Below are 27,197 nucleotides of genomic sequence, written 5' to 3'. Positions count from 1 at the left end.
TATGATTTTTGGAAATTTGTAATTGTTACACTGTTAAGTACACCAGAACTTATATATATGTTCATGAAAACAAGGGTTGGTCCCTGCAAGCACTCCAGGAAACTAAAGTCCTTGGCGGATCTGCAGCGCGTTCTCCAAGGTAGCAATTCTCACCCTTCATTTGATACTTAAACCAGAATCTAAGATCACTTAGGGGAAAAAGTGTGGGTAATAAGCAATCAGTAAATTTGAGGAGGACTCCAGACTTTATTAAGAGCACCTCATGGGGCCAAACCCAAAGTCTCCTCAGACGAGGACCGCTGCGTCCCGCTTCGCGAGCGAGGCCCGGGGCCTGGGGGCCTGACGGGCTGGGAGGCGGCAGAGCCGAGAAGACGCCGGCGCGAAAGGGGGATTCATGAAAAGGGGGTGGGACGGCAAGGAGGACCCCAGGGTTGAGAGCCGCGCCGGTCCTAAGGTGTCAGCTCCAGGGCACACGGTCGGGGACGGTTAGGCTCACCCGGCGCATGCGCGCGCGCCAGACCAGCCCTCCCCGCGCCCTCGGGCCAGGCGCCGCCAACTGACGGCCAGTCGTTTTCCAGCCTCGTCCCGCGTCCCGCCCACGGCTCCTTCGCCCAAGCCTCCGCGGAGCGCCTCTGCACAGCCGGTAAGAGGGCGGAGGGGCGAGGCGCGGGCTGACGCCCCCAGCCTGTGGGCGCCCCGGCGGGCCGTGGGAGCCGCGCGCAGGCGCCCTGGGCAGAGAACGGGCGCGACTCGGCCAATGAGCGCGCGGCTGCGGCCCCTGCGCGGGCTCAACCGCCGGCGAGGCGTGCGTGGCCCGCTGAGGCGTCCGGGTCCCGGCTGGGCGAGCGCGGCGCGCTGGTGGCCTGTCTGCGGGAGCGCGAGCGGGAGCGTCCTCCCTCCCGAGTTCACGTCCACTGATCTGATGGACTTCCCTGCTTCTGTTGTTTTGATCCCCACCCTAAATTATAGTGTTCAACTAAAGAGCGGGGAAGAGCTGCCTGCCCCAGCCCTCCGTTGTGGGTCCCCCGTTTCTGAAAGCGCTGAAGACAGCCACAGTCTCGATGAGAGCAGCCTGGCATCGACTTTGTTCCAATAAGTCACTTTTCGAATAAGAAGCGGTGCCCGATGGCCAAAGCTCACTCATGGGGAAAGCGGTTACATGCAGGCGTGGGCACGGGCCGAGTGGCCGGAGGGTTGCCCGTGAAGGAGAGCACGAGCGGTAGCTCCAAACGTGGTGCATGGCCAAGAGACCGCTCCCTTGTTACTAGCGTTTAGGAATCCGGGGCGTTGCCTTAATTGGATAAATAAGCCGGTGGGGTCTTGGCGTGCGTCCTGGTCCCGGATGCGACAGCGGTGCATCCCGAGAAGGTGGGTGTGCCGACGTAAGGCTACATTGCAGGGTTGCAAGAATCCCCACTCGCCTCAACTCATCCAGCTGCCTGATTCTGTCAGTTTGCGGTGATTTGGAAAAGAATGGTATCCTTCCCGTCTCTGTCCCCCTTCCGCGCGTCCTTGCCATCCCCCATGGCACCTGTGGCTTCTGGGAATTCCAGGATGACGGGCTACACAGTCCTCTGCCTCCTAAGCTGCTCCCCCCTCGGGGACTCGGCCATAGCAACACAGGACTGACCACGACCGGGCCGGGGCCGAGGCCTGGCTCTGAGCGTGTGCAGCGCCTGGAAGCCCACCGGCCTCCCCACTTTCCCGTGTCCGGGCCCTGCCCCCAGCCTCCCGGGGTCCACACAGGCCTGCGGCCACTCCCAGCCCCCGGCCCCGCTGCGACACCAGGCTGCACTCCCGGGGCCTTGCTGGGACTGGCAGTGAGGCTGGCCGGAGCCCCTCCACCTGGGAGCGCCTGGCACCCAGCCTGTCCTGAGGCTGCCACGCCCACCTCCCTCTGCCCCATAGTCAAGCACCCCGCCCCTGCACCTCTGCACTTGAGCTCCCCGGCCCTGCTCCTTCTGTCGCTTGACTCCAGCAGACCCCGTCTTCAGTCTTGTTCACTGGGGGGGTGCAGGAGGGCAGGAGAGCACAGGGGGAAGGCGTCTCTCAATTTTTTTTTTAATTTTTTGACAGGCAGAGTGGACAGTGAGAGAGAGAGACAGAGAGAAAGGTCTTCCTTTGCCGTTGCTTCACCCTCCAATGGCCGCTGCGGCCGGCGCACCGTGCTGATCCGAAGGCAGGAGCCAGGTGCTTCTCCTGGTCTCCCATGGGGTGCAGGGCCCAAGCACCTGGGCCATCCTCCACTGCACTCCCAGGCCATGGCAGAGAGCTGGCCTGGAAGAGGGGCAACCGGGACAGAATCCGGCGCCCCGACCGGGACTAGAACCTGGTGTGCCGGCGCCGCAAGGTGGAGGATTAGCCTAGTGAGCTGTGGCACCGGCCGGAAGGCGTCTCAAAACAGCAGAGATGGAATTCCAACCTCAGGAGTGGGCAGCCCTGGGAGCTGTGCTGGTGACGAGCTCAGAGGGGCCAGCCCAGGGCCAGGACACCTGGGGAACCGTCTGGGGAAGAGATTGCTTCGGGGTGAATGATGCTGCCTGGCTCCTCTGTGAAACCCTCCCTTAGGCCCATACTGCTCACCGAGACTGCTGTGTGACCGTGGGCAGGAGCTGGCCAGGGTCCCGAGGGCTGGGGGGGAGCAGGGCAGCACACAGACTCCGGGGTGCACAGGGCTCCCGTATCCTTAAATCCCTGCTGATTCTCCTGCTTCCTCTACCGGAAGGCCCCGCGAAGAGTGAACTGTGCCTCTTCCTTAAGCATCTGCACATTGCCTCCCCACCCTGCCCAGCCCACCTGACAGATACCCTCCCAGATGACAGGCACTTTGATTGGGGTACAGGCATTCTGAGTGGCAGTTTAACATGCTGCACCACAATGTCCACCCCTCCACAAGTCCCATCTCCACTATTTTTAAAAAAGCTTTTATTTAATGAATGCAAATTTCATAGGTACAACTTTAGGAATATAGTGGTTCTACCTGCCCTCCCACCCCCACTCCTGCCACCTCCTCCTCCCTTTCCCATCCCATTCTTCATTAACATTGGTTTTTAATTATATACAGAAGACCAACTCTATACTAGGATTTCACACACACACACAACGTGTAAAGTACTGTTTGAGAACAAGTTTTCCAGTTAATTTTTTTTTTATTTTTTTGACAGGCAGAGTGGACAGTGAGAGAGAGAGAAAAAAAGGTCTTCCTTTTTTTGCCGTTGGTTCACCTTCCAATGGCCGCTGCGACTGGCAGGAGCCAGGTGCTTCTCCTGGTCTCCCATGGGGTGCAGGGCCCAAGCACTTGGGCCATCCTCCATTGCACACCTGGGCCACAGCAGAGAGCTGGCCTGGAAGAGGGGCAACCGGAACAGAATCCGGAGCCCTGACCAGGACTAGAACCCGGTGTGCCAGCGCCGCAAGGTGGAAGATTAGCCTAGTGAGCCATGGCACTGGCCCCAGTTAACTCTCATAGTACACGTCATTAAGGACAGAGGTCCTACATGGGGAGTAAGTGCACAGTGACTCCTGTTGTTGACTTAACAATTGACCCTCTTATTTATGACGTCAGTGGTCTCCTGGGGCTCTACTCATGAGCTGCCAAGGCTATGGAAGCCTTTTGAGACCATTAACTCCGTCACTATTTAAACAGGGCATAAGCAAAGTGTAAGTTCTCGCCTCTCTTCAGAGAAAAATAAATACTTCTTTGATGGCCCCTTTCCACTGGGGTCTCACTCACGGAGATTCTTCATGTAGGACATTTTTTGCCACAGTATCTTGGCTCTCCCATGCCTGTAGTGCTCTCCTGGGCATTTCAGCCAGATCCGAATGCCTTAAGAGCTGATTCTGAGGCCAGAGTGCTGTTTAGGGCATTTGTCATTCTATGAGTCTGCTGTGTGGCCTGCTTCCCATGTTGGATCATTCTCTTCTTTTTAATTCTATCTATTGCTATTACCAGACACTGGCCTTACTTATGTGTTCCCTTTGACACTTAATCCTAACAATGATCAATTACACTTTTAAAATGATCACTTTAAAACGTAAGATGGTATTAGTACCACCCAGCTTAATGGGATTTGGAGTCCCATGGCAAGTTTTTAGCTTTACCCTTAGGGGTAAGTCCATGGGAATGTGTGTTGAACTCTGCAGCTCCTCCCTCTCTTATTCCCACTCCTACTGGGATCTATTTTCAATTGACTTTATACACCTATGATTAATTCTATGTTAAGTAAAGAGTTCAACCAATGGTATTAAGTAGAAAAAATAAAAGAATAAAATAATAAACTGCTCGACAGTCAAGACAAAGGCTGTTCATAGTGTTTCTCATAGTGTCAGTTTCACTTCTGCAGGTTTCCTTTTTAAGTGCTCTGTTAGTTGTCACAGAGAAGGGAAAACATATGGTATTTGTTCCTTTGGGACTGGCTTATTTCACTCAGTATGATGTTTTCTAGTTTCATCCATTATATTGTGAATGACTGGATTTCATTTCTTTTAGTGCTGTGTAGTATTCCATAGAATACATATCCCATAATTTCTTTATCCAGTCTTCCACTGACAGGCATTTAGGTTGAGTCCATGCCTTAACTATTGTGAATTGAGCTGCAATAAGCATGGGAGTGCAAATAGCTCTTTCATATGCTGATTTCATTTCCCTTGGGTAAATTCCGAGGAGTGGGATGGCTGGGTCATATGGTAGGACTGTATTCAGATTTCTGAGATATCTCCAAATTGTCTTCCATGGTGGCTTTACCAGTTTGCATTCCCACCAACAGTGGATTAGGATACCTTTTTGCCCACATCCTCGCCAGCATTTGTTGTTTGTTGATTTCTGTATGAGAGCCATTCCAACTGGGGTGAAGTGAAATCTTATTGTGGTTTTGATTTGCATTTCCCTGACAGCTAGTGATCCTGAGCGTTTTTTCATGTGTCAGTAGGCCATTTGGATTTCCTCTTTTGAGAAACGTCTGTTTAAGTCCTTTGTCCATTTCTTAACTGTGTTGTTTGTTTTGTTGTTGTTGAGTTTTTGATCACTTTATATATTGTGGTTATTAATCATTTATCAATTGCCTGGTTTGCAAATAATTTCTCCCAATTTGTTGGTTGCCTCTTCACTTTCCTGAGTGTTTCTTTTGCAGTACAGAAGCTTCTCAATTCGATGTAATCCCATTTGTTAACTTTGGCTTTGACTACCTGTGCCTCTGTAGTCTTTGCTAGGAACTCTTTGCCTGTGCAATGTCTTGCAGGGTTTCCCCCAATGCTCTCTAGTAATTTGATGATATCAGGTTGTAGATTTAGGTCTTTAATCCATTTTGAACGTATTTTTGTGTAAGGTGTAAGGTGGGGGTCCTGCTTCATATTTCTGCATGTGGAGATTCAGTTTTCCCAGCACCATTTGTTGAAGAGACTGTCCTTGCTCCAGGGAATAGTTTTAGCTCCTTGGTCAAATATAAGTTGGTTGTAGATGCTTGGATTGATTTCTGGCATGTCTATTCTGTTCCACTGGCCTATCCATATGTTTTTGTAAGAGTTCCAGGCTGTTTTGATTATAACTACCCTGTAGTATATCTTGAAATCTGGTATTGTGATGCCTCCGGCTTTATTTTTGTTATATAAGACTGTTTCAGCTATTCGGGGCCTCCTGTGTTTCCAAATGGATTTCAATATCATTTTTTGTAGATCTAAGAAGAATATCCTTGGTATTTTGATTGGTATTGCATGTAATCTATAAATTACTTTTGGAAAAATGGGCATTTTGATGATACTGATTCTTCCATCCATGAACATGGAAGCTTTTTCCATTTTTTGTGTCTTCTATTTTTTTCTTTAATGCTTTGTAATTCTCATTGTAGAGATCTTTGACATCCTTGGTTAAATTTATTCCAAGGTATTTGGTTTTTTGGAGCTATTGTGAATGGAATTGATTTTAGAAGTTCTTTCTCAGCTGTGGTATTTTCTGTGTATACAAAGGCTGTTTATTTTTGTGTATTGATTTTATTTTATTTTATTTATTTTTAAAGAGAGGTCTCAGCTCAGGACTGACTTCATTTTTTAAAGATTTTGTTTATTTATTTGACAGGTAGAGTTACAGACAGTGAGAGAGAGAGACAGAGAGAAAGGTCTTCCGTCCGTTGGTTTACTCCCCCAAATGGCCGCAACAGCCGGAGCTGTGCTGATCCGAAGCCAGGAGCCAGGAGCTTCTTCCTGGTCTCCCATGTGGGTGCAGGGGCCCAAGCACTTGGTCCATCCTCTACTGCTTTCCCAGGGCCCAGTAGAGAGCTAGATTGGAAGAGGAGCAGTCGGGACTAGAACCAGCACCCATATGGGATGCCAGCACCCCAGGTGGAGGATTAACCAAGTGCACCATGGTGCCAGCCTCTGTGTATTGTTTTTATATCCTGCTACTTTACCAAACTCTTCTATGAGTTCCAATAGTCTCTTAGTGGAGTCTTTGGATCCCCTACATAATGAGTCATGTTGACTGCAAATAGGGATAGTTTGACTTCTTCCTTCCCAATTTGTATCCCTTTGATTTCCCCTTCTTTCCTAATGGCTCTAGCCAGAACCTCCAGGACTATATTGAATAGCAGTGGTGAGAGTGGGCATCCTTGTCTGGTTCCAGATCTCATTAGGAATGCTTCCAGGCCGGCGCCGCGGCTCACTAGGCTAATCCTCCACCTTGCGGTGCCGGCACATCGGTTTCTAGTCCTGGTTGGGGTACTGGATTCTGTCCCGGTCACCCCTCTTCCAGGCCAGCCCTCTGCTGTGGCCAGGGAGTGCAGTGGAGGATGGCCCAAGTGCTTGGGCCCTGCACCCCATGGGAGACCAGGATAAGTACCCGGCTCCTGCCATTGGATCAGCACGGTGCGCCAGCCACGGCGGCCATTGGAGGGTGAAGCAACGGCAAAGGAAGACCTTTCTCTCTGTCTCTCTCTCCCACTGTCCACTCTGCCTGTCCAAAAAAAAAAAAAAAAAGGAATGCTTCCAACATTTTCCCATTCAATAGGATGCTGGCTGTTAGTTTGTCGTGGATTGCCTTGATTGTGTTGAAGAATGTTCCTCTAAACCCAGTTTGTTTAGAGTTTTCATCATGAGAGAGTGTTGTATTTTGTCAAATGCTTTCTCTACATCTATTAAGATAACTTATCCAGGTGGCTGGTCTTTATGATGTGTTGTTGGATTTGACTGGCTAGTATTTTTTGAGGATATTTGTGTCTGTGTTCATCAGGGAAATTTGTTGTTCTCTTTGTTGTATCTTTTTCAGGTTTAGGAATTGAGGTGATGCTGGCTTTGTAGAAAGAATTTGGGAAGATTCCTTCCCTTTGAATTGTTTTGAATATCTTGAGAATTTGAAATTAGTTCTTCTTTAAATGTCTGGTAGAATTCAGTAGTTAAGCCATCCGGTCCTGGGCTTTTCTTCATAGGGAGGATCTTTATTACCGAATCAGTTTCTGTCTGGGTTATGGGTCTGTTTAGGTTTTCTATGTATTCATGGTTCAATTTAGGTAGGTTGTATGTGTCCAAGAATCTATCCATTTCTTCTAGGTTTCCCCATTTGTTGGCATACAGCTCTTTGTAGTAATTTCTGATGATTCTTTTTATTTCTGTGGTGTCTGTTGTTACATTTCCTTTTTCATCTCTAATTTTATTGATTGGGGTCTTCTCCTTCCTTTATTGATTAGTTGGCCAATAGTTGTCAATTCTATTTATTTTTTCACAAAACTAGCACTTTGTTTTGCTGCTCTTTTGTATTTTTTTTTGGCTTTCAATTTTGTTGATTTCTTCTCTATTTTTAATTATCTCTTCTCTTCTACTAGTTTTGGGTTTGGTTTGCTGTTGTTTTTCTAGATCCATGGAGTGCATAGATAGTTCTTATTAGGTGCCTTACTAGTTTCTTGATGTAGGCACCAATTGCTATAAACTTCCCTCCTAATACTGCTTTTGCTGTATCCCACAAATTTTGATATTTTATACTGTCATCTTCATTTGTCTCCACAAGCATTTTGATTTCTTCCATGACCCACTGTTCATTAAAAAACATGTTGTTCAGTCTCCATGTGTTCGCATATGATGTACAGATTCTTGAATTGTTGGTTTCCAGCTTCATTGCATTGTGGTCCAAGAAGATGCATGGTATGATTTTGATTTTTTTGAATTTGCTGAGATTTGCTTTACAGCCTAGCATGTGATCAATCCTAGAGAAAGTTCCATGCCCTGGAGAGAAAAATGTGTACTCTGTGGCTCTTGGGTAGAAGGCTCTGTAGATATCTGCTTAGTTTATTTGATCTATGGTGTTGTTTCCTTGTTGGTTTTCTGTCTGGTTGATCTGTTCATTGCTAAAAGTGGAGTATTGAAGTCCCCCGTTACTATGGTATTTGAGTCTATATCTCCATTTAAGTCCCTTAATATTTCTTTTAAATAGCTAGGTGCCCTGTAATTAGCTGCATATAGATTTATAATAATCACACCTTCCTGTTGAATTGATCCCTTAATCATTGTATAGTGTCCTTCTTTGTCTCTTTTAAAGTTTTTGTGTTAGAGTCTATCTTGTCTGACATTAGAATGGCTGCATCAGCTCTTTTTTGGTTTCTGTTACCGTGGATTAACTTTTTCCATCCTTTCACTTTCATTCTGTGAGCGTCCTCGTTGGTAAGATGTGTTTCTTGTAGGCAACAAATAGATGAGTTTCGTTTTTTAATCCATTCAGCCAGTTTGTGCCTCTTAACTGAGGAGTTGAGACCATTTACATTCAGTGTGACTATTGTTAAGTACCAACTTTGCCCTGCCATGTTTCCGTAAATAATCCTGTTTATGTATTTTGGATTTCATTTGCACTTTTGCTAGGTCATTTTCTGCGTTCATGTTCTTTTGTACTAGTATTCCTATTTCTCTGTTTCTGTGTATAGCACATCCTTGAGCATCTTTTGTAGGGCTGGGTGATTAGTCACAAATTCTTTAAATTTCTGTGTTTTTTTTTTTTTTTTTTTGTGGGAGATCCTTATTCTCCTTCATTCATAAATGAGAGTTTTGGAGGGTATAATATTCTGGGTTGGAAGTTTTTTTCTCTTAGAACTTGGAATATGTCTTGCCATTGTCTTCTTGCCTATATGGTTTTCAATGAGAAGTCCAGAGTGAGTCTAATTGGGTCTCTTCTGAATCTGACTTGTTGATTCTGGTGCACATTTTAAGGTCTGTTCTTTATGTTTCACTGAGGAGAGTTTTGCTACAGTGTGTCATGGTGAAGTTTTTTTCTGGTCGTGTCTGTTGGGAGTTCTGTGTACTTCTGTACTTTCTCCATATTGGTGAAGTTCTCTGTTATTATTTCATTAAGAAGGACTTCTAATCATTTCTCTCTTTCCATGCCTTTCAGAATTCCTAGAATCCATAAGTTGAGTCATTTCATAGACTCTTGTAAATTTCCAACTGTAATTTTTAATTTTCTAATTTCTTCCTCTTGTATTTGGTCTGACTGTATTATTTCTAGAAATTTGTCTTTTAGTTCTGACACTCTTTCATCTCACCTATTCTGTTGTTAAGGCTTTCCACTGCATTGATCTATTGAATTCTTCATTTCTAATATTTCATTCTGACTTCTCTTTAATATGTCAGTTTCTTGGGAGCACTTTTCATTTAGATCATAAATTTGTTTCTGATTGCTTCTAAGTAATCTGACGATTAATTTTCTGAATTCCTTTTCTGGCATATCCTTGATTTCTTCTTCTTCAGTTTCTTCTATTATTGAAGAGCTGAAGTGTTCCTTTAGGGGGCTCATAGTGTCTTCCTTATTCTTATTCAGGGTTTTTCCTTTGTTTTTGGTTTTTGTTTTTTTTTTTTTCGGCATTTCTGGTTGCTTTTCTCTTTTCTTGGTGCTTGTGGTGAGATTTTCCTCTTCTGTGAGCTGCTGTGTGTCTGTGCTTTGCAGGTGGAAGCCCGCAGCCCTGCCTCCAGGTGTCCTGTTTACTTCTCAATGGTGATGGGGGCGGGCACGAGAGCTCTGGTGCACCAAGCCCCGCCTACTGGGAGCTGGGCTGGCTTCTCACTGGTGGGTGAAACTAGCTTGAGATTTCAACATTCAAGATTTCTCTTTGTTGTACAGCTTGCATGGTGGGGAGGAAATTACTCTGAAATGTTGTGATCCTTGTTCCCGGGTTGGGGTTGTTGTGAGGTGGCCCCGCAATTGATGGGCATGTGCACAGGAGCCAAATGTGGCAGCCCCCTGCTTACATTCGAAATTGTAAACAATCAATATGACTTCTCCCTGCCAGCTCCGTGTCGGGTTGTGGGGAAGGGAGGAGACATAGATGGACAGGGATGTGCCCGTCCTCTCTGTTTGTTCCCCTATACTTTCTCTTCCTTCCCGCTTGGAGCTTCAAGTGCAGTGCGCCAGGCTCCCCTGCCCACCACTATCTGCAGCTCTGTGGACTCTTGATTTCTCACCTGGTTCGCTGGATGAGGAGATGAGAAGGGAGAGAGGGGGGCTTCAATCTCCTCATTTGCCTCTGTGCCTCCACCGCTTCTCTTTCTTTTTTGCTCCCTCAGCGTGGACCTGACCAGTCTGTTGTACTCCTGGGCTTCTCTGCTCGAATTTCTCACCACTCTGTCACTTGTTTGTATCTCCTCTCCTTGTTAACTATCTATTTTGCCCTGCTCAACTGGGAACATCCTGTTACTACACTGCCATCTTGGTCTCTCCCTCCCATCTCCACTTTTGATGCACCTTCCTATTGATGTGTGCCTGGGGAGGTAGCAAATGATGGCTCAAGTCTTGGATTCCTGCCACCTATGTGGGAGACATGGAGAAGTCTCTGACTCCTGGCTTTGACCTCACCCTCAGCTGTTGTGATTTTGAGGAGTGAATCAGTAAGTGGAATCAATCTTTCTCCCTCCCTCCCTCCCTCTCTCTCTGTACATTCCACTGTGACCCCTACAGCGTGGCCACCAATCATACACATACCCAGGGGCAAGAGATCAAGCTTGAGGTGTCTCCCATCCACTTGACAGCCCACAGCCAGACACTTCCAAAGAAATTCATGCAGACTGGGGCTTCCAAAGAAGCTGCCAGGAGCCTTGCACCTGTAGAGGGTCCCCAGTGACCCCTCAGCCAAAGGCCAGAGCAAACAAGAGAGGAACAAAGACCAGTGCGATGTAGGGCATCATTCCAGAGACTGCCGGCCCCAGGGCAGGTGCTCCTTATGCAGTGGCTGCCTGTCTGCCAAGGAGGCCGTGACCTTCACAGTGTCCAGCAGCGTGGTTCACTTGGGCTGAGACTGGACAAACCTGGAGCCCAGGTAGACCTGGTCTCAGTGAGTGCCCATGCAGGCTCTCAAAGTTGACACATCCAAAGCTGAGTCTGTCCCTCACCCCATGACTGGCTCCTCTTCTTGAAGACCCCGTGGGGCCATTGGCAGCTGGGTGTTGGAGCCCTGATGTGTGGCCTGTCCCCACCTTACCCTTCCTGTGCGCCCTCCCACATGACTTCAGTGCTGGGAGGCAGGGACTGGGCCTATCTCCCCTCTTCCCACAGCCCCTGTGGCATGGTAGTTACACTTGATTACACCAGGTACACACAGTTGGGGCTCTGGAGCATGACAAGCAGAATTCCAGGGCCAAGGACAGACATGGGCTCCCTGAGCAACCGGGACACAGGACCAGGGAAGCTGGCAAGAGCTGCAGCCCCTCCCCACCATGCCCCCCTGCACCCTGTGTCTCCAAGCCTCCGCTCCCCACTGACAGTTCATGATTCCCATTCACTTGTTCACTCACTCACATGCTTGGCTCCTGCTGGGTGCCAGGTCCTGGCTCAGTAATGGTTCACCCTTGGGAGACCCAGCTAGAGGTCACCTCCTCCATGAAGCCCTTCTGGATACCCAGGCCCCTGTTAGCACCCTTTGGCCCTCTGTGGCTTTGGGAACCTCCGAAGTACTGGAAGCACACTTGGGCCACAGCCTGTGAGTTGAGTGGTGTGAATACGCTGGGCCAAGCTCAGAAAGCAGAAAGATGGCTAAGCAAATCATGAAATGGGGTCAAGTTCACCCAAGTAAGATCCCTCCCTCGCTGTTGCCTGGTGCAGGCACCCTGGGTTCCTTCCCAAGACCAGAGCGTCTTGGATCCCCTTTGCCGTGAATGCCATGAAAGCGTGGTGACTTGGCTGGGCATTGGGTTTCTGCATAAACACTGCAGGGGTGCGAGGACTGCCCCTCAGTGGTGACCACTTCCAGGGTGGGGTCCACCCATGGTGTCTGAGCAGGGACAGAGCAACACAGAAGCCTGGGATGGGAGGAGACAGCTCTGTGGCTGGGCCTATGGCAGAGACAAAGGGAGGTCAAGCTGCCCGGCAGGAGGTGGGCAGGAGGAGGTGGAGGCTGGAGCTTTCCCTCTCACCTCAGTGACGTCTTCGCCTCTTTGCTCCATGTGGAGCCACCTGGGCCAGGCTGCATCATACTGTGGGCCTTTGCACAGGGGTCCAACACTGAGAACACCTTCTCTCCTTGTCAACTGGCAGTGCCCACATCCCATCCCACTCCTGCCCTGCCCGGACTCTGCTCATCTGGGGAGTTTTTCCTGGCCCTGCCTGTCTACTGTGCAACTGCTACCCAGACTCCTCAATCTGCTCTGGACTGCTCTCAGCAGATAGGAATGCCCCAGACAGTCGTGCACTTCAGGGACAATTTCAGGAGGCCAGCAGCCCAAAGCCTCTGGGTGACTTTGGGCAAGTCCTTCACCCCATCAGAGCCTTGGTTTCCCCCTGGAAATGGCGTAATGGCGGCCACTTCACAGCTACGTGGCTGCGTGAGCCGACACTCGAAATGGACATTGGCAGGTGCTGGCCCTCAGTTGCTGTGAGATGCTGCAGCTGTCCCTATGGACTTGGAATGCTGCCCCCAGTGTGGCTGGGCCATGGGCAACAGTTTCTGGAGGACACGTGGGGACTCCCTGTGCCTTGGGGATACTGCCCAACTGTGTTTCTAAGTCTTCCCAGCCTCTGGGTCCCTGGGCTCATCCACCCCAGCTCTTCCCTGCCCATGCATTCTCTGCAAAGTCTTGGAAGGCATAATCACAGTGGTCTCGGCAGCCCCTTATTCAGAGTGCATCTCAGCACCTGGTATGTGTTGAGAGCAGAGCAGCTGGGCTGACAGGCGGGACAGCCCCAGGCCCGCCTCACCCTCTTTGTGGCCCACCGCCACCGCCACATGCAGTGTCCTGGCTGCTCAGTGGGCTCTTGTCTGCCCTCTGCTCTGGGTCGCTGCTGTTGGTCCTCATGAGACATTGTGTGGCCCTGGGGTCCCATGTGCTGTTGCACCTGCCCATTGGAGGTGTGGTTTGGGGGCAGGAGGAGGAGGTGAGTGTGCAGCCAAAGGCTGAATGGGGGATGGAGAGGAAGGCGGCCCTTTCATCAGAGGTAGGCTGTGTCTGGGGAGCCACAGTCTGCCCAGCAGTCCCTTGGCTCATCATGGAAGACTCGGGGAGCTGTCAGTCACAAGGCAAGGGCCCTGCTCAGCATGGGATTTGCTGATCTTGCCAAGCTCAGGGCACCCAGACAGAAACAGCTGTGAGAGGCACGCAATAGGAGATGAAAGGGGTGGGGGTCATGAAGGGAGCTAGTGACATAGGGGAGATGGGGGAGGTGGGGGAGGTGGGATGGAAGAGGCTGGAGGATGCTCTTGAACTGGTTCTGCCCACCTGCACTGGGGGACAATGCAGGTGAGACCCAGAGTCAGGCAGCAATGGGGGGTTGTTCTGGAAACCAGAGTACTGGGCCTCCACCACTGATTGTGGCCTCCTAGCACAGGTTTCCAACTGCCTGGAGACCTCCGCTGTAGTGCCCAGGGCTGCTCCTGTAGGAGTCTGCTACCCCTACTTCACAAGCTGCCCCCAGGATGGGCAGTGCCGTGCCCATCCTTCCTTTGTACCCAGGGGACTCTACTCACTGAGGGCCCCCTCCTCCAGCTGGATGTGGGGGCTTCTGTGTGGAATTCATGTCTGACAGCTCTCAGGGAACCCAGGGCATCTCACCATGTGCCTGACCTGAGGGCTTCCTAGAGAGGAAACAGCACGTACAAAGGCCCAGGGGTGGCCCAGTAGCTGTGGAAAACAGGATGGCTCAGTGTATGTAGAGAGAGGGGCAAGTGGAGGTTGCAAAGGTCTGCAGGGGATGCTGAGGGAGGTCCCAAAAGTTGGAGTCCTGTCCACACGGTGATGGAGTCAGGCATGAATTGGAAATACAGGGACACTGGGGGGCCACGGGTGGCTGGGCATGAAGAAAACCCACCCTGGGGGCAGAAGGGATGCAACAAGCCTGCTCCCCCCAGCCCTGCTCTCAGGGTGAAGGTCAGTCTTACCTGACAGGGAGGCCCCAGGGCCATCCCTGACCATGACCGCTGGCCGTCATAGGACATTGAAGGCCATGCACACAGCAGGGCCAGCCAATGCACGAGGGGCTAGAGCCCTTCCTGGGTGCTCAGTTTCCTAGGATGCCCGAGGAAGGCCTGATGGGCCTCCCATCCACGCATTGGCTATTCACTTGGAAATCTCAGTAACTGGGACCCCGGAACCTGCCTTAGCCAAGGCCCCCTTCCTGCCAGCCCTCTGGCTCTCTGGGCTGTTGTCTTTGCCATCAGTCTTCTTGGCCCACTGCCGGGCACCCCTTGAACACTCAAATCGACTGCAGGCCCCAGACTGGGGCCCAAGGGCCTTGCAGAGGGACTGCACTGTGCCACAGCTCCCAAAAGGAGCAAACGCCAGTGTGCAAAGGCCCAGGACTTGCGTAGTAGAGTCAGGAAACACAGCAGCAGACGGGCGACCCCTGAGCCCCCTGGGGGCCGTGCCCAGGCCGCCTCTGTGACTCCCAGGACTTGGTCCTCATGTGGAGGACGTCAGGCAGCATGAACCCACCCATGGGGCCCTCTGAGAAAGGCACCCAGGGGACGTGCGTGTCAGGTCCCACGCAGTCTGCACTTCTGCCCTGCATGTGGCTCGGGGCCTTGTCCCTCAGGACCACTGTGGATCATCTCTGCTGGGGTGACTGTGACAATTCTCTGACATCACTTTTCCATGGAACCTTTCTGACGCACTCCAAGTGCTCCCTGCCCCCGCCCCCCAGGCTGCAGCCATGCAGCTCCACACCTGGCTGACCCCACACACCAGGACGTCTGGCTCGAGGCCCTGGTGTCCTCGTGTTCCCCAGTGACAATGCAGGGGGGCAGGGGCAGGGGCTCCGCAGCTCTTCTCAGACATCACTCTGCACTAGGAGCTCCCAGGTGCCCGGAGCTCAGCACCCACCTCGTCCTGTGCATCTGCAACCTCACAGGCTGCGGGCCTGTCCCTCCCCCAGCCCCTGCCTCTGGGAGCCATCATTCGGTCTCTATGAAGTGAGCCTTTTTGGAATCCTCAGATGTGACGTCAGGCAGCCCCGGTCTTTTCCGTAGTGATCCGTGTGCAGTCAACTGGATCAAACTGTTCCGCAGTGCACAGACAGACCCCGGCATCCCGCTGGACCCCATTTGTGCATGCCATTATGATTTTTATTCATGAGAATCATGAACAAAAGGCTAAAAACCGTGCACTACAATTCAGGCAGTCAGTGTCAGGGCCCCTCCTGTTGGGCGTTTCCCCTGAATGAGGCTACGCAGGGGTCACCTTTCTCCTCTGGACACCAGGGCCTGCCTCTGGGGCCGACAGGACGCCGCACACCCGCAGGAGGAAGTTCACCAGCCTCCGGCAGAGCCCCTGGCGGCCCTGGCTCGTGTCCGCGAGAGTGGCTGACGTCCCCGCCTCCCCCTCCAGTTGCCTCCCTGGGATGCTTGCCTTCTCTGCCGCTCCCTGGAAGCAGCTCCTGTCTTCTACATGGTCCTCACTGCTCTGGGGGCTGAGGGTGGAGAGGGAGGCCACAGAGCCCTGTCTGGGGGCTGGCCTGGGAGTGGGGCACCTCCGCATCATGCCAGGCCGGGGATTGGCCATCCTGGGGGTCCTTTCCTGGCAGGCACTTGGCTCTGACGCCGGGTCCTTCTCGGGCTGCAGCAGTGGGGAGATGGGAAGGGCACACTCACGGGCACTGCCCCTGCGGTCCCAGCGATCAGGGAGGCGCTGGGCAACATGATGGCTGTGAGGGGAGGGAGCAGCCTGCGGCGGGCACTTCCCCCCAGCATGGCCCTTCTGCAGCACTGGAGACCAGGTGACAGCTCGATGGCTGTGTGTCAGGGACTCTTCCTTGTGGCCTAGCTCAAAGCCCAGGCCTGCCAGGTATTGTCGGACCTCAGGATCCTGGGTAGAACCCAGAGGCTCCACATCCGTTACTTCCATTTTTTCTGGTCCACTGAAGTCCCCCTGCTGGGATATCTCCCAGCACAGTATGGGGGTCAAGTGGCTGTCCTGTTCCTTCCGGCCCAGCTGAAAACCCAGGCCCAACAGGCATTCACGGATTTCCTTTTCCTGGGGAGAACCCAGACGCTCCTCACGCATTATCCCACTTGTTCTAGGTTCTTCCTGTCCCATGCTGAGCCACTGGTGGCCCATAGTGTCTGCCACTGTGGGTCGCTCCCCAGGGTCATAGGTCAGTAACCTCCCTAACAGGTGCTCGAGCTCCAGGCTCATATACAGTGGAACCTGGTAATACCCAGACAAGATGTTGTCCTCGAGCTGCACCCAGTTCTTGCCAACAAAGGGGAGGGACCCTGTTGTCATGGTATATAGGACCACGCCCAGGCTCCACACATCTGCCTTATAGCCATTGAATTCTTCGTCTAGGAACTCTTCCGGGGCACAATACTGTGGGGTCCCACAAAATGACTCTAAGTGCTGCCCCTCAGTCAGTCTGCAGCTCAGGCCAAAGTCAGTCAGTTTAATATTTAGCCCAGCATCCAAAAGGAAATTTTCCAATTTTAAGTCTCTGTGCACAACACGCTTGCTGTGGCAGTAGTGCACCGCGGATAACGCCTGGTTAAACATCAGACGCGCCTCTGCCTCCCGCAGGCGGCCACGCTCTGCCACGTACTGCTCGAGGTCCCCTCCGCTCGCATAGTCCATGAAGATGTACGCGCGCTCTGCTGTGTGCTGTACCTGCAGCAGCCTGATGATGTTCGGGTGACGCATGCCCCTCATGATATCCGCTTCCACCCGCACTTGCCGGAAGCTGGAGGAGTCCTGGTCCTCTCTGGCGATGATTTTCACGGCCACCAGGGTGCCGCTTTCCAGGTGGTGGGCCAGCTTCACCCGCCCGAAGCTGCCCTGGCCGATGGTCCTGAGGACTTGGTATCCATCGAGGACCTCTTCCTCACTGGGGAAGGCTGCGTGGCCTTCCATTGTGGGGGTGCCCGCCTCTCTACTCTCTCTGACACTAGTAACATTAGCTAGTCACCTATGAAACAAACGAAAATGAACACTCGCTGTGCTAATGTTACCAACAGATAACACTAACTATATGTAAAAACTCAGGCTAGGCCCGTGCCATGGCTAATAGGCCAATCCTCCGCCTTGCGGCACTGGCACACCGAGTTCTAGTCCCGGTCAGGGCACTGGATTCTGTCCCGGTTGCCCCTCTTCCAGGCCAGCTCTCTACTGTGGCCAGGGAGTGCAGTGGAGGATGGCCCAAGTACTTGGGCCCTGCACCCCATGGGAGACCAGGATAAGTACCTGGCTCCTGCCTTTGGATCAGCGCGGTGTGCCAGCCGCAGCGCGCTGGCAGAGGTGGCCATTGGAGGGTGAACCAATGGCAAAGGAAGACCTTTCTCTCTGTCTCTCTCTCTCTCACTGTCCACTCTGCCTGTCAAAAAAAAAAAAAAAAAAACCCTCAGGCTAATTCCATAGGAATAAAACATTAAAAATGAGAGAGCACAAAAAATGAGGAAATCTGTTTAAAAATAAAAAACCACCAGCTACATTAACTATACTAATAAACCTAATCAGTAAGTCTAATTGTCCTATCTAAATAAATAGAATAAAAAGGGGGAAGGAAACAGAAAACGGAAATAGAATAAGAATTAGAAAATGAAAACAACAGTAAATATTAAGAAGTGACAAGGAAAATAAAGTCAAAAAAGAAACCATTGAGTAAAATGAAGCACACAAGGGTAAAAAGTAAAAAGAGAGGGAGAGAATAAAATTAACAAAATAGAAAAAAGAACAAAATAAAATAGAAAAAGGCAAAATAAAAAAAAATAGGAAAAAGTACAAGTAAACCAAACATCAAGAAAACAAAAGGGAAAACAGCTGGCTTGGTCCGAGTCCTACAAGTCAGCACCAAGGAGCTTCCTGGGCAACACGGACAAGAAGCTCCGCTGAGCCGGGCACTCGTACAGGCGGTGGGAGTGACATCACAATGTCAGAGCAAGCACTGCACCAGGCACACCTGCTTATGCTCCATCGTGCTTTTCTCAAGATCCTTTCTACTTGAAAAAAAAAAAAAGGGACCCCACATCTTTTTTTCCTTAGGTTCATGATAGAGATTGATATTTATTTTTTAGAAATTAAAACCTGTAGGAGGTGTCAATGGCCACTTCTAATTTTCAAATCTTTAGTAACATGGCTTTTGAAGACCTGCTAATGTCAACACTCAACATATCCACTCTTTTTTTAATATCTGAATGACAGGTCTCAAAGTGATGGCACAACTCCATTGGCATCGTGACGCTACCACAGAATGTTCTGTCACCCAAGACACCATCAGGTACGTTGTTTACGTCCGTGGAGCTGAGAAGGTATCTTTTGCCATTTTCCCCTAAGTTCATCATCAGTTTGCTCATCAGAAACCCTGGAGGACAAGAGGGCAGGGGGTAGATACAGTCCCATGGATGAGGCTAAATAAGTGCAAACTGGGAAGCCCCAAGAGCTGTGTTTCAAATAGTAGGAGAGAAGTGAGACACTGCCAGACATTTCAGTCCTTTCGTGCTACGTTTCGAAAGATCTTGGCCTGCTAACAATAAAGCCCAGACATTCCTTTCTCACTGTTCTGGAGGGTGGGAAGTGTAAGATCTAGGCACCAGCAGGTTCTCTATCAGGAAAGGGCTCACTCTCTGCTTCTAAGATGTTGTCTTCTTGCAAAAAATGATAAAGAAATGTGAAGGGTGGTGGCCTGGTATGATCAGTGTTGAAAAGTTGCATTATACCCCTTAAAAATGCACTAATAGAGGTTAATAATAAACCCACAAATAGTGGGTTAACGCCCTGGCCTGAAGTGCCAGCATCCCATATGGGTGCCAGTTTGACACCTGACTGTTCCACTTCAGATCCAGCTCTCTGCTATGGCCTGGGCTAGCAGTAGAAGATGGCCCAAGTCCTTGGACCCCTGCACCCACGTGGGAGACCCAGAAGAAGCTCCTGGCTCCTGGCTTCAGATCAGCACAACTCTGGCTGTTGCGGCCAGTTGGGGAGTGAACCACCAAATGGAGGACCTTTCTTTCTCTCTGCCTCTCCTCTCTGTAACTCTAACTTTCAAATAAATAAATAAATCTTTAGGAAAAAAAATGTACAACTAGGGGCCAGCACTGTGGCGTACCAGGTAAAGCTGCTGCCTGCAGTGCCGACATCCCATTTGGACACCAGTTCAAGTCCCAGCTGCTCCACTTCTGATGCAGCTCTCTGCTACAGCCTGGGAAAGCAGTAGAAGATGGCCCAAGTGCTTGGGCTTCTGTACCCATGTGGGAGACCTGGAGGAAGCTCCTGGCTTTGGATCAGCCCAGCTCTGGCCATTGCAGCCATTTGAGGAGTGAACCAATGGATGAAAGACCTCTCTCCGCCTCTGCCTCTCTGTAATGCTGCCTTTCAAATAAATAAATAATTTTTTTTTTAAAAAATGCACAAGTATTATATCCTAATCCAAAATCTAAAAGTTAATTTAAAAAATGGTGCCTTCCTGTGGCATGCTTGCTTGGTGGAAGAAGTGTGTTAGGCCCTTCACACCCTTTCAGGAAGTCTCTCATCCTGCCCATGAGGCTGTAGCCTCTTGGCCTCACTGCCTCCTCAATGCCCCACCTCTCAGTACTGCTGCAATGAAGTTCAAGTTTCAGCAGGAACCATGGAGGGCCTTGGACCTTCAAGCCACAGCCCCAGGTAAACCAAAGCTAGGAGTTGAAACACGTGAATCTACTTGCAATTCACAGAGACTCACTTCAGATCAAAGACAAAAAAGGCAAATGGGAACGATGGTAAAAAGATAGTCCACACAGACAGCAAACCAAACAAAACATGAGTGGCTATGCTAATGGCAGAAACAGTTTCTGACATACAAAGAAGGACATTATTAGTCACAAAATTTTGTACAGCAAGAAGTTCGACCATTTCTAAATATTTACCTAATTCACACCGTCCAGATCTGAGAAGCAATCACGCGACTGACAGGAGAATGAGACCGCTCCAAACTGGTAGTTGGAGACTCCCATACCCGCACTTTCCGGAGTCGACAGAAGCACCAGAGAAGGAGGTGGAATGGAGCACTACACATGAGACACCAGCTTCGTCTGACACACACGGGCAGGACTGCGTACCCAGCCACAGGACGCAGATCCTCTGATGCGCGCCTGAGGCTCTCCAGGATGGACCCCACCTTAGGCCCCAATTCCAGTCTCAATAGAAGTGGACATCATAGAAGGTATCTTCAGTGACCACAATGTGAAGAAGTGGGAAATCCGTCACAGAAGGAAAAGTGGAAAATTCACACGCTAGTGGAATATACTCTTACACACAGTGTACTCTCAGAGAACCACTCGTTCAAAGGAGAAGTCATAGCACAGAAATTACTTAGATGGGGCGCCTGTGTTCCACTTCAGTGCCTGGGATTGATGTCAGCTCTGACTTCAGTTCCAGCTTCTCACCAGGGTAGCCCAATACCCCAAACTCCAGTCTGTCCTCCCCCACCTCTGGCGGCAGGCTGCTCTCACTTGGCTCTGCCTCACAGATAAACTTTTTTTTTTAAGATTCGTTTATTTTTATATATTTGAAAATTGGAGTTACACAGAGAGAGGAAAGGGAGAGAGAGAAAGAGGTCTTCCATCTGATGGTTCACTCCCCAATTGGCCGCAATGACCGGAGCTATGCCGATCCGAAGCCAGGAACCAGGAGCTTTTTCCAGGTCTCCCATGCGGGTGCAGGGGCCCAAAGACTTGGGCTATCTTCTACTGCTTTCCCAGGCCATCACAGAGAGCTAGATTAGAAGTGGAGCAGCCAGGTCTCGAACTGGTGCCCATATGGGATGCCAGCGCTTCAAGCCAGGGCATTAACCCGCTGTGCCACAGCGCCGGCACCAGATAAACTTTAGGAAGGCCGTAAACCTTGTCAAGGATGCAGAAAAGCTGGGAGCCTCACACGTGGCTGCCAAGCATAAAGTGGTGTGGCAGCTTTGAAAAGCAGTTCACATTTTTCAAAAAGGTCTCATCAAACAACCAATGACCCAGGAATTCCGTTCCTCTGTGCCTGCCTAAGAGACTGTGCCTACACACAGACTCTCCAGGAACACATGGGAGCACTTGAGTTCAATACCCAGCTCCAGCTCCTCATTCCAGCTTCCTGCTAAAGCAGATCCTGCCAGGTAGCGGGGGAGGCTCAAGTAGTTGGGTCCTTGCCACCCCAGGAGACCTGGATTGAGTTTCTGACTCCTGACTTCAGCCTACCTCAGCCCCGGCTGCTGCAGGCATTTGAAGAGTGAACCAGCAAATGGAAGATCTCTCTCTCTCTCTCTCTCTCTCTCTCTCTCTCTCTTCTCTCTTTCTCTCTTTCTCTCTTTCTCTCTTTCTCTTTCCCCTCATTCTCCCCCTCCCCTCTCTCCTCTCTCTCTCTCTCTCTGCTCTCTCCCCTCTCTCTCCTCTCTGTTCTCTCTCTCTCTCTTTCTCTCTCTCTCTCTTCCTCTCTCTCCCTCTCTCTCTCTCTCTCTCTCTGTCTCTCAGGAGGGACATGATCCCCCCTCTTCATCCTTCCAGGGACTCTGGGCATGTGAAGGGCAGCTCTGGCTGACATAGAGCTGCCCCTTAGACCCTTTCCTGCCTCCAGAGTGTACCAGGAGGAAGCGTCCAGAACATCTTTGACCCCTCTGTGACAAGCATGAACCCAACAGCAGGGGACACCCAGACAGTGCCTGCAAGCCGAGGCCGCCCCAGTACAGCACAAGGCACCGCTTCCTTCTGCTATTATTATATCCTACACGTGGCAGGTGCTACCAGGTTTCCATTTACAGTGAAAATACCAAGTTCCCTTTTAAATACACACATTTAGGTTTAAAAAAAACCAACATAAAGCAGCTGACATTGTGGCATAGCGGGTAGAGCCACTTCCTGGAATGCTAGCGTCCCCTTTGGGCACTGGTTCAAGTCCTGGCTGTTCTACTTCTGATCCAGCTCTCTGCTAATGGCCTGGGAAAAGCAATGGACGTGGCCCAGGTGCTTGGGCCCCTGCACCCATGTGGAAGAGCCAGATGAAGCTCCTGGCTCTTGGCTTCAGCCTGGCCCAGTCCCTGCAGTTATGGCCATCTGGGGAGTGAACCAGCAGATGAAAGATCAATCTGTTCATCTTTTTCTCTCCCCTCCCCTCCCTCTTTTCCCTTAACTTTCAGATAAATAAGTCGTTTAAAAAAAATGAACCTAAAGGGATGCGAGGTTCATCCTTCAAGAACAGTGAAGCATCCGCTCCCCCAGAGCCAGGTTTCCCAGCACTCCGGTTGTGCCCCTCCGTGTGCACCTCTCAGCTGGCACTCAGTGCTCTTCCTGGCATCTGGGCCATGCTCCCTGAAGGGCCAGACACACTCTGGCCACCCCATGGACCTCTTGGCCCCCTACGCCACGGGGAATGCTGGATGGGGTGGGGCTAGAGTGGGTGTGCGCATGGCTGCGCCTCTGAGCCAAGGGGCCTTGGGGACCGTGCACCTTGGAGGTGCTTGACAAAGTCCTCCAGCTGCACCTCCTGCCCCTGCTTGATTGTGGGGAGCTGCACCTGTCTGTATTGAGCAGGATGGTGGCCAAGGCCAGGATGAAAACAGTGTATGGATTCTAGGACTGCCACATTGCCCCTGTGGTTGCAAATGCAGTACTGCTGGCTGGGGCCACAGGGAGGGGACAAGGGTAGGGCTCCTGTGTAGGAAGGCAAGCTGCCCTCTACACCCTGAGCCTGAGCTGCTGCCTGCAGGATTTAGGGACATTGGCAGAGGGCAGGGGGTGGGCCCTGACTATGCACTCCCTTCTGTCTTTAGTGGTGAGCGGTTCTGCGCATCGCATGTTGGAGTCCTGGTTCAAGTTCCAGCTCCACTTTTGGTCCCAGCTTCCTGGTAATGCACATCTGGAAGGCAGCGGGCAAAAGCTCAAGTACTTAGATCTGTGCCGTCCTCAGAGCGGGCTCAGTTTGAGTCCTGGCCCACTCCTAGCTGTTGCAGGCATTTGAAAAGTAAACCATGGATGGAAGATCTCCATATACTCTCAAATAAAATGAAAATAAATAAACAAATGATTTTTTTTAAAAAAGGAAAAGAGAAAAAGCAAGAAAGCCTGGCCTGACTGCAGTCCAACTGTGTAAGCTGTTGAGTGGCTTCTTCCTGTGTGCACAGGGTTCATGATACCACACCCCCTGTCACAGGCAGAGGCTGAAATGAGGCCCGAGAAAGACAGCCCCTGGGTGAGCATGAGACCTGTCATGGTGCCGCCCTCCTGCTCAGGGCAGTGTGTGGCAGGGACGGGAGGATGTAGAGAAGAACAGGGCGGGACTTCCTAGCACTATTCTCAGTGCCTCTCATGTTCCACTTCCTTCCTTATAGGGCTGCAAGTGGCCGAGAGCTGAGGCGGGGGAAACAGCAGAGGACACCCCCATAGTCCACCAATGCCCCCACCAGTTAGTGAAGCAGAGGTGGAGCTGGGCTGTAGGCCTGTGGGAGGGCGGATGTCCTGGGCATGTGGAACCGGGTCCCGTGCTCTCCCCTAGCAGGCTCATGTTCACAGCTTCACCCGTTCACCTGCCACGGGGCCTTCTGCAGCCAGCCAAAGCTCAGGGCCAGGAAAGGACTCTTGGATGGGTTTGGTCTGTGGAGCCCAATGCAGGTGCCCAGTCCCACTCCATGGCCTCCTACACATTGAACAATAAGCATTTACTAGTACATGCTTATCCACAAACACTCAGGAATTGGAGGCTAAACAATGAACCTTGAACTTCAGAGCCAGCCAAAGGGATGTCACTCAAAGATCTGGAGTTTGGATGCAAATGCCTTTGCCTTTGGAGGACGCACACAAATAGGGAAAGCAAGCCTACAAGAAGCTGCAAGAGCTCAGGGCAAAAGGAGGTCAAGTGAGCACCCTGTTCCATGGAGGGTGTGTGCCACCAGTCTTTTCCCAGGCTCTTCTGCTCAGCATCAAGAGGCCCAAGGTAAGTAGCACAGTGATGGATGGAGGAAGTCACCACACAATGACAAGGTCACGTCACTATGAAGATGGAGGAAGTCTAAAGGCAGCACGGTATAGATCTAGGCAGTGCCCTGCAAAGTACCCAAGAAGACAACAGAACTACCGGAAAAACTGCAATCATTCATCCTAGTGGTGTCCTTCAAGAAGACAAAATAAATAAATAAATAAAATCAAGATCCATCGAGAGGTGGAGCACTTTTCTCCATCCCTCATGTTGAAGCTAAACCATGTGACTGGCTTTAGACCAAAACAGGGCTAGCAAGTAAGGAGCCTTGAAGAGTGCCTATGGGACAGACTGACCCACGGGAACTGCAAAACAGCTGTTCCTTTTCTGCCCTCAGCTCCCAGCTGGCAGTGAGCACCCCACGGGGGGCAGCACACACCAGACCTATGTGCCCTGAACTGCTGGGACGCCGTGAGTGCACGCCCATTTTGCAGAAGGGCCTAGCACCTACCCAGATTCCTGTGCAAGGCCAGTGAGGCAGTGTGTTTAGAGGAGACAGGCAAGCCGGAGCTGCAGGCGTGGGCAGGCTCCCCTGGGGACTCGCTGCTGCCCAGGTGCGTGGAGTCTGACTCCTGGGTCCCAGCCGGGGCCTTCGGTCCTCCTCCAGGTCACACCGGCGGACGCTGGCCATGGAGGACAAGGGCTCTGTGCTTGCCGCTTCCTGGTCCTCGCTGTCTCAGGTGCACAGGGACCTGCTGCAGAGCGGCCAACCTGCTGGTCCTCCTGGCTGGGAGACAATGACGGCCGTCACCAGCCCTGCTCCCACGAGGTAGGCCCCTCTCTCCAAGGGATGCCCACCCTTCGCCTCCCCGCCTCCCCTCCTCCTGCCCCTTCCCTGGCCCGGGCCACTGCTCTGCCTGGCACATGGAGGGGTTGCCGTGGATTTAGGGAACCCCGGGATGCAGGGGCCGCGAGAGCAGGGCTGGCAGTGTCGGGAGAAGGAGCCGCCAGCTCCTCCAGCCCAGGCCCAGCTGCTGCTTCTCCCGCAACCCGGAGTCCGTGTCTGCGTGCCCATGACACCTGCCCAGGTGGGCGCTGGTCCCGGGAAGCACGGGAGGGGGCGGGGTGGGACGATGCCCTGTGCCTCCGCTCAGGAAGAGCAGAGAGCTGTGCCAGTGCGGCCACCATGGGTGGTTGTCATTTGGGAAAAGGCAAAGCAGGCCAGGGCCCAGCACCTGCAAAAGCCTGGCCTGGCGGAGGCAAAGCAAGTGAGATCCCAGAAAAAGCAGGAATGGGCATCGGATGCTGGGCTCAGGGCTGGACATTTGGGTGACAGAGGTGGAACCAGCTAGGACTGAGGAGGGAGACCCAAGTCAGAGGCCCTGGGAGGCTGGAAAGGACGCAGGGCTTGGGAGCCTGGGCTGCGACCAGGTGCCCCACGCGCGTGGGATACCTGAAAGCGGCCGCGGTTGCTGGTAGCGATACTCGGACCACGAGGCGTGCTCCCACACCCGCTCCGCGGCCACCTCCATGAGCTCCTCTATCAGTTGACACTGACCTGGGGAGGCCCACGGTGCCCTGCCCACGTGGCAGCCATTCAACAGTTACTGGGATGGGCGGGGCTGCGGCGGTGGGGCGGGGGGCGGGGCTGGGGCCGCAGGGCGGGACCGCTCTGGGGGCGGGGGTTCTGCCATCTCTATGCTTGAGGATTTCCTACTCCGAAATTAACGCAGCTATGACGCTCCTGACGCTTACGTATGGTACGCAGGAGGGAGCTTCCCAGCCCCTCTCTAGAACTGTCGTCAGCCCCACCTCCCCTCCTTGAATAAAGTGGAGGAGGCGCTGGGCCCGGCAAACTCAGGCCCCCACAGCCTCTCTCATTGCACCCTCTGCCTCTGTAACTGAGGTCCTCAGGAGATCATGAGACTTCTGATGCTTGCTCCACTGTTGCTGAATAGCTTTATCAATCTAAAATTGAAACTGGGTGTTTGGCTCAGCCGTTAAAAAGCCACTTTGGATACCCACATCCCACGTGGAACTGGCTGCTTCCAGTCCTGGACACCCCCGTAGGCAGCAGGTGGCAGTGCAAATACTTGGGTCCCTGTCACCCTCGTGAGAGACCCAAATTGAGATCTGAGCTCCTGGCTTTGCTTAGCTATTGTAGGCTTTTGGGGGTGAACCGGTAATTAATTAATTAATTTCTCTCTCTCCCTTTAAATTAAAATGGAAGTAAATAAGTAAACATTTTAAATGATAAAATAGATACACATCAAGCCAGTCATGTGTTAGATGCACGGTTTGGTAAGTAACACATGTGTGCATCTGGGAAACTGCTCAGAATGGAAGCAGTGAACACGCCCACCTCCCCCAGAACCTTCCTCGTGTCTCACTGTAATCCCGCGGGAAATCGTGGATCCGCAGAGACCACTTTGCCCTTTCTAGAGTCATGTGCAAGGGGGATCATACATCTTTAGGTTGTCTTTTTTCCCGCAGTGTGACTGTTTGAGGTCCCTCCATGTGGTTGCTGGTATCAACGTCACTTCTTATTGCCAGTGGGTTTCCCAGCATGCGGATTTGCTGCCATTGGTCTATCCGGATGCTCCTCAGTTGATGGGAATTTGGTCATTTCCTCTTGCTGGCTGCCCTGAATCCTGAGAGGGACATCTGTGTCCCAGTTTGTGTGAAAGTGTGGGTTCTCATCTCACACAGGTCAATACCTAGGAGTGGGAAGTCTAGATCCTTTGATAGGTGTGTGTTCAACCTCGGCAGAAACTGCCCAGCTGTGTTCCAACTGTTCACCGTTCCACACTGCCACCAGCAGATTCTGACGGCTTCCGTCTCTCCACATGCTTGCCAGAGCTTCGCGTGGCCCATCATTTCACCCTTACCCATCCTAA

The 27,197-nt window shown here is 51.6% G+C and overlaps 1 protein-coding gene and 1 long non-coding RNA gene across 3 annotated transcripts; one reads left to right on the top strand and one right to left on the bottom strand.

Moving 5' to 3' along the window:
• Positions 1-518: 518 nt before the first annotated feature.
• On the top strand, positions 519-19,347 carry LOC127492364 (uncharacterized). Its single transcript, XR_007921726.2, has 3 exons — positions 519-643; positions 18,577-18,652; positions 19,212-19,347. It is a non-coding gene; the product is annotated as an uncharacterized lncRNA (long non-coding RNA).
• LOC108177075 (MAP/microtubule affinity-regulating kinase 4) lies at positions 10,892-25,904 on the bottom strand. 2 transcript variants are annotated; one of them, XM_051851864.2, is made up of 3 exons: positions 25,754-25,904; positions 24,812-25,087; positions 10,892-18,736 (listed from the first exon to the last, which is right to left on the bottom strand). In XM_051851864.2, the coding sequence occupies exon 3, from the start codon at positions 17,287-17,289 to the stop codon at positions 15,613-15,615; it is 1,677 nt and encodes a 558-aa protein (XP_051707824.2). In that variant the 5' UTR covers positions 17,290-18,736; positions 24,812-25,087; positions 25,754-25,904; the 3' UTR covers positions 10,892-15,612. The 2 variants fall into 2 exon arrangements, with proteins under 2 accessions (XP_051707824.2, XP_051707825.2); XM_051851865.2 differs by having other exon boundaries at positions 10,892-17,344.
• Between the last annotated feature and the right edge of the window lie 1,293 nt (positions 25,905-27,197).

This window comes from Oryctolagus cuniculus, chromosome 10, assembly GCF_964237555.1.
Source record: "Oryctolagus cuniculus chromosome 10, mOryCun1.1, whole genome shotgun sequence".
NCBI classification, from domain to species: Eukaryota; Metazoa; Chordata; class Mammalia; order Lagomorpha; family Leporidae; genus Oryctolagus; species Oryctolagus cuniculus.
The sequence above is the reverse complement of the archived record's forward strand: the minus strand, read 5'-3'. Positions and strand labels throughout refer to the sequence as shown.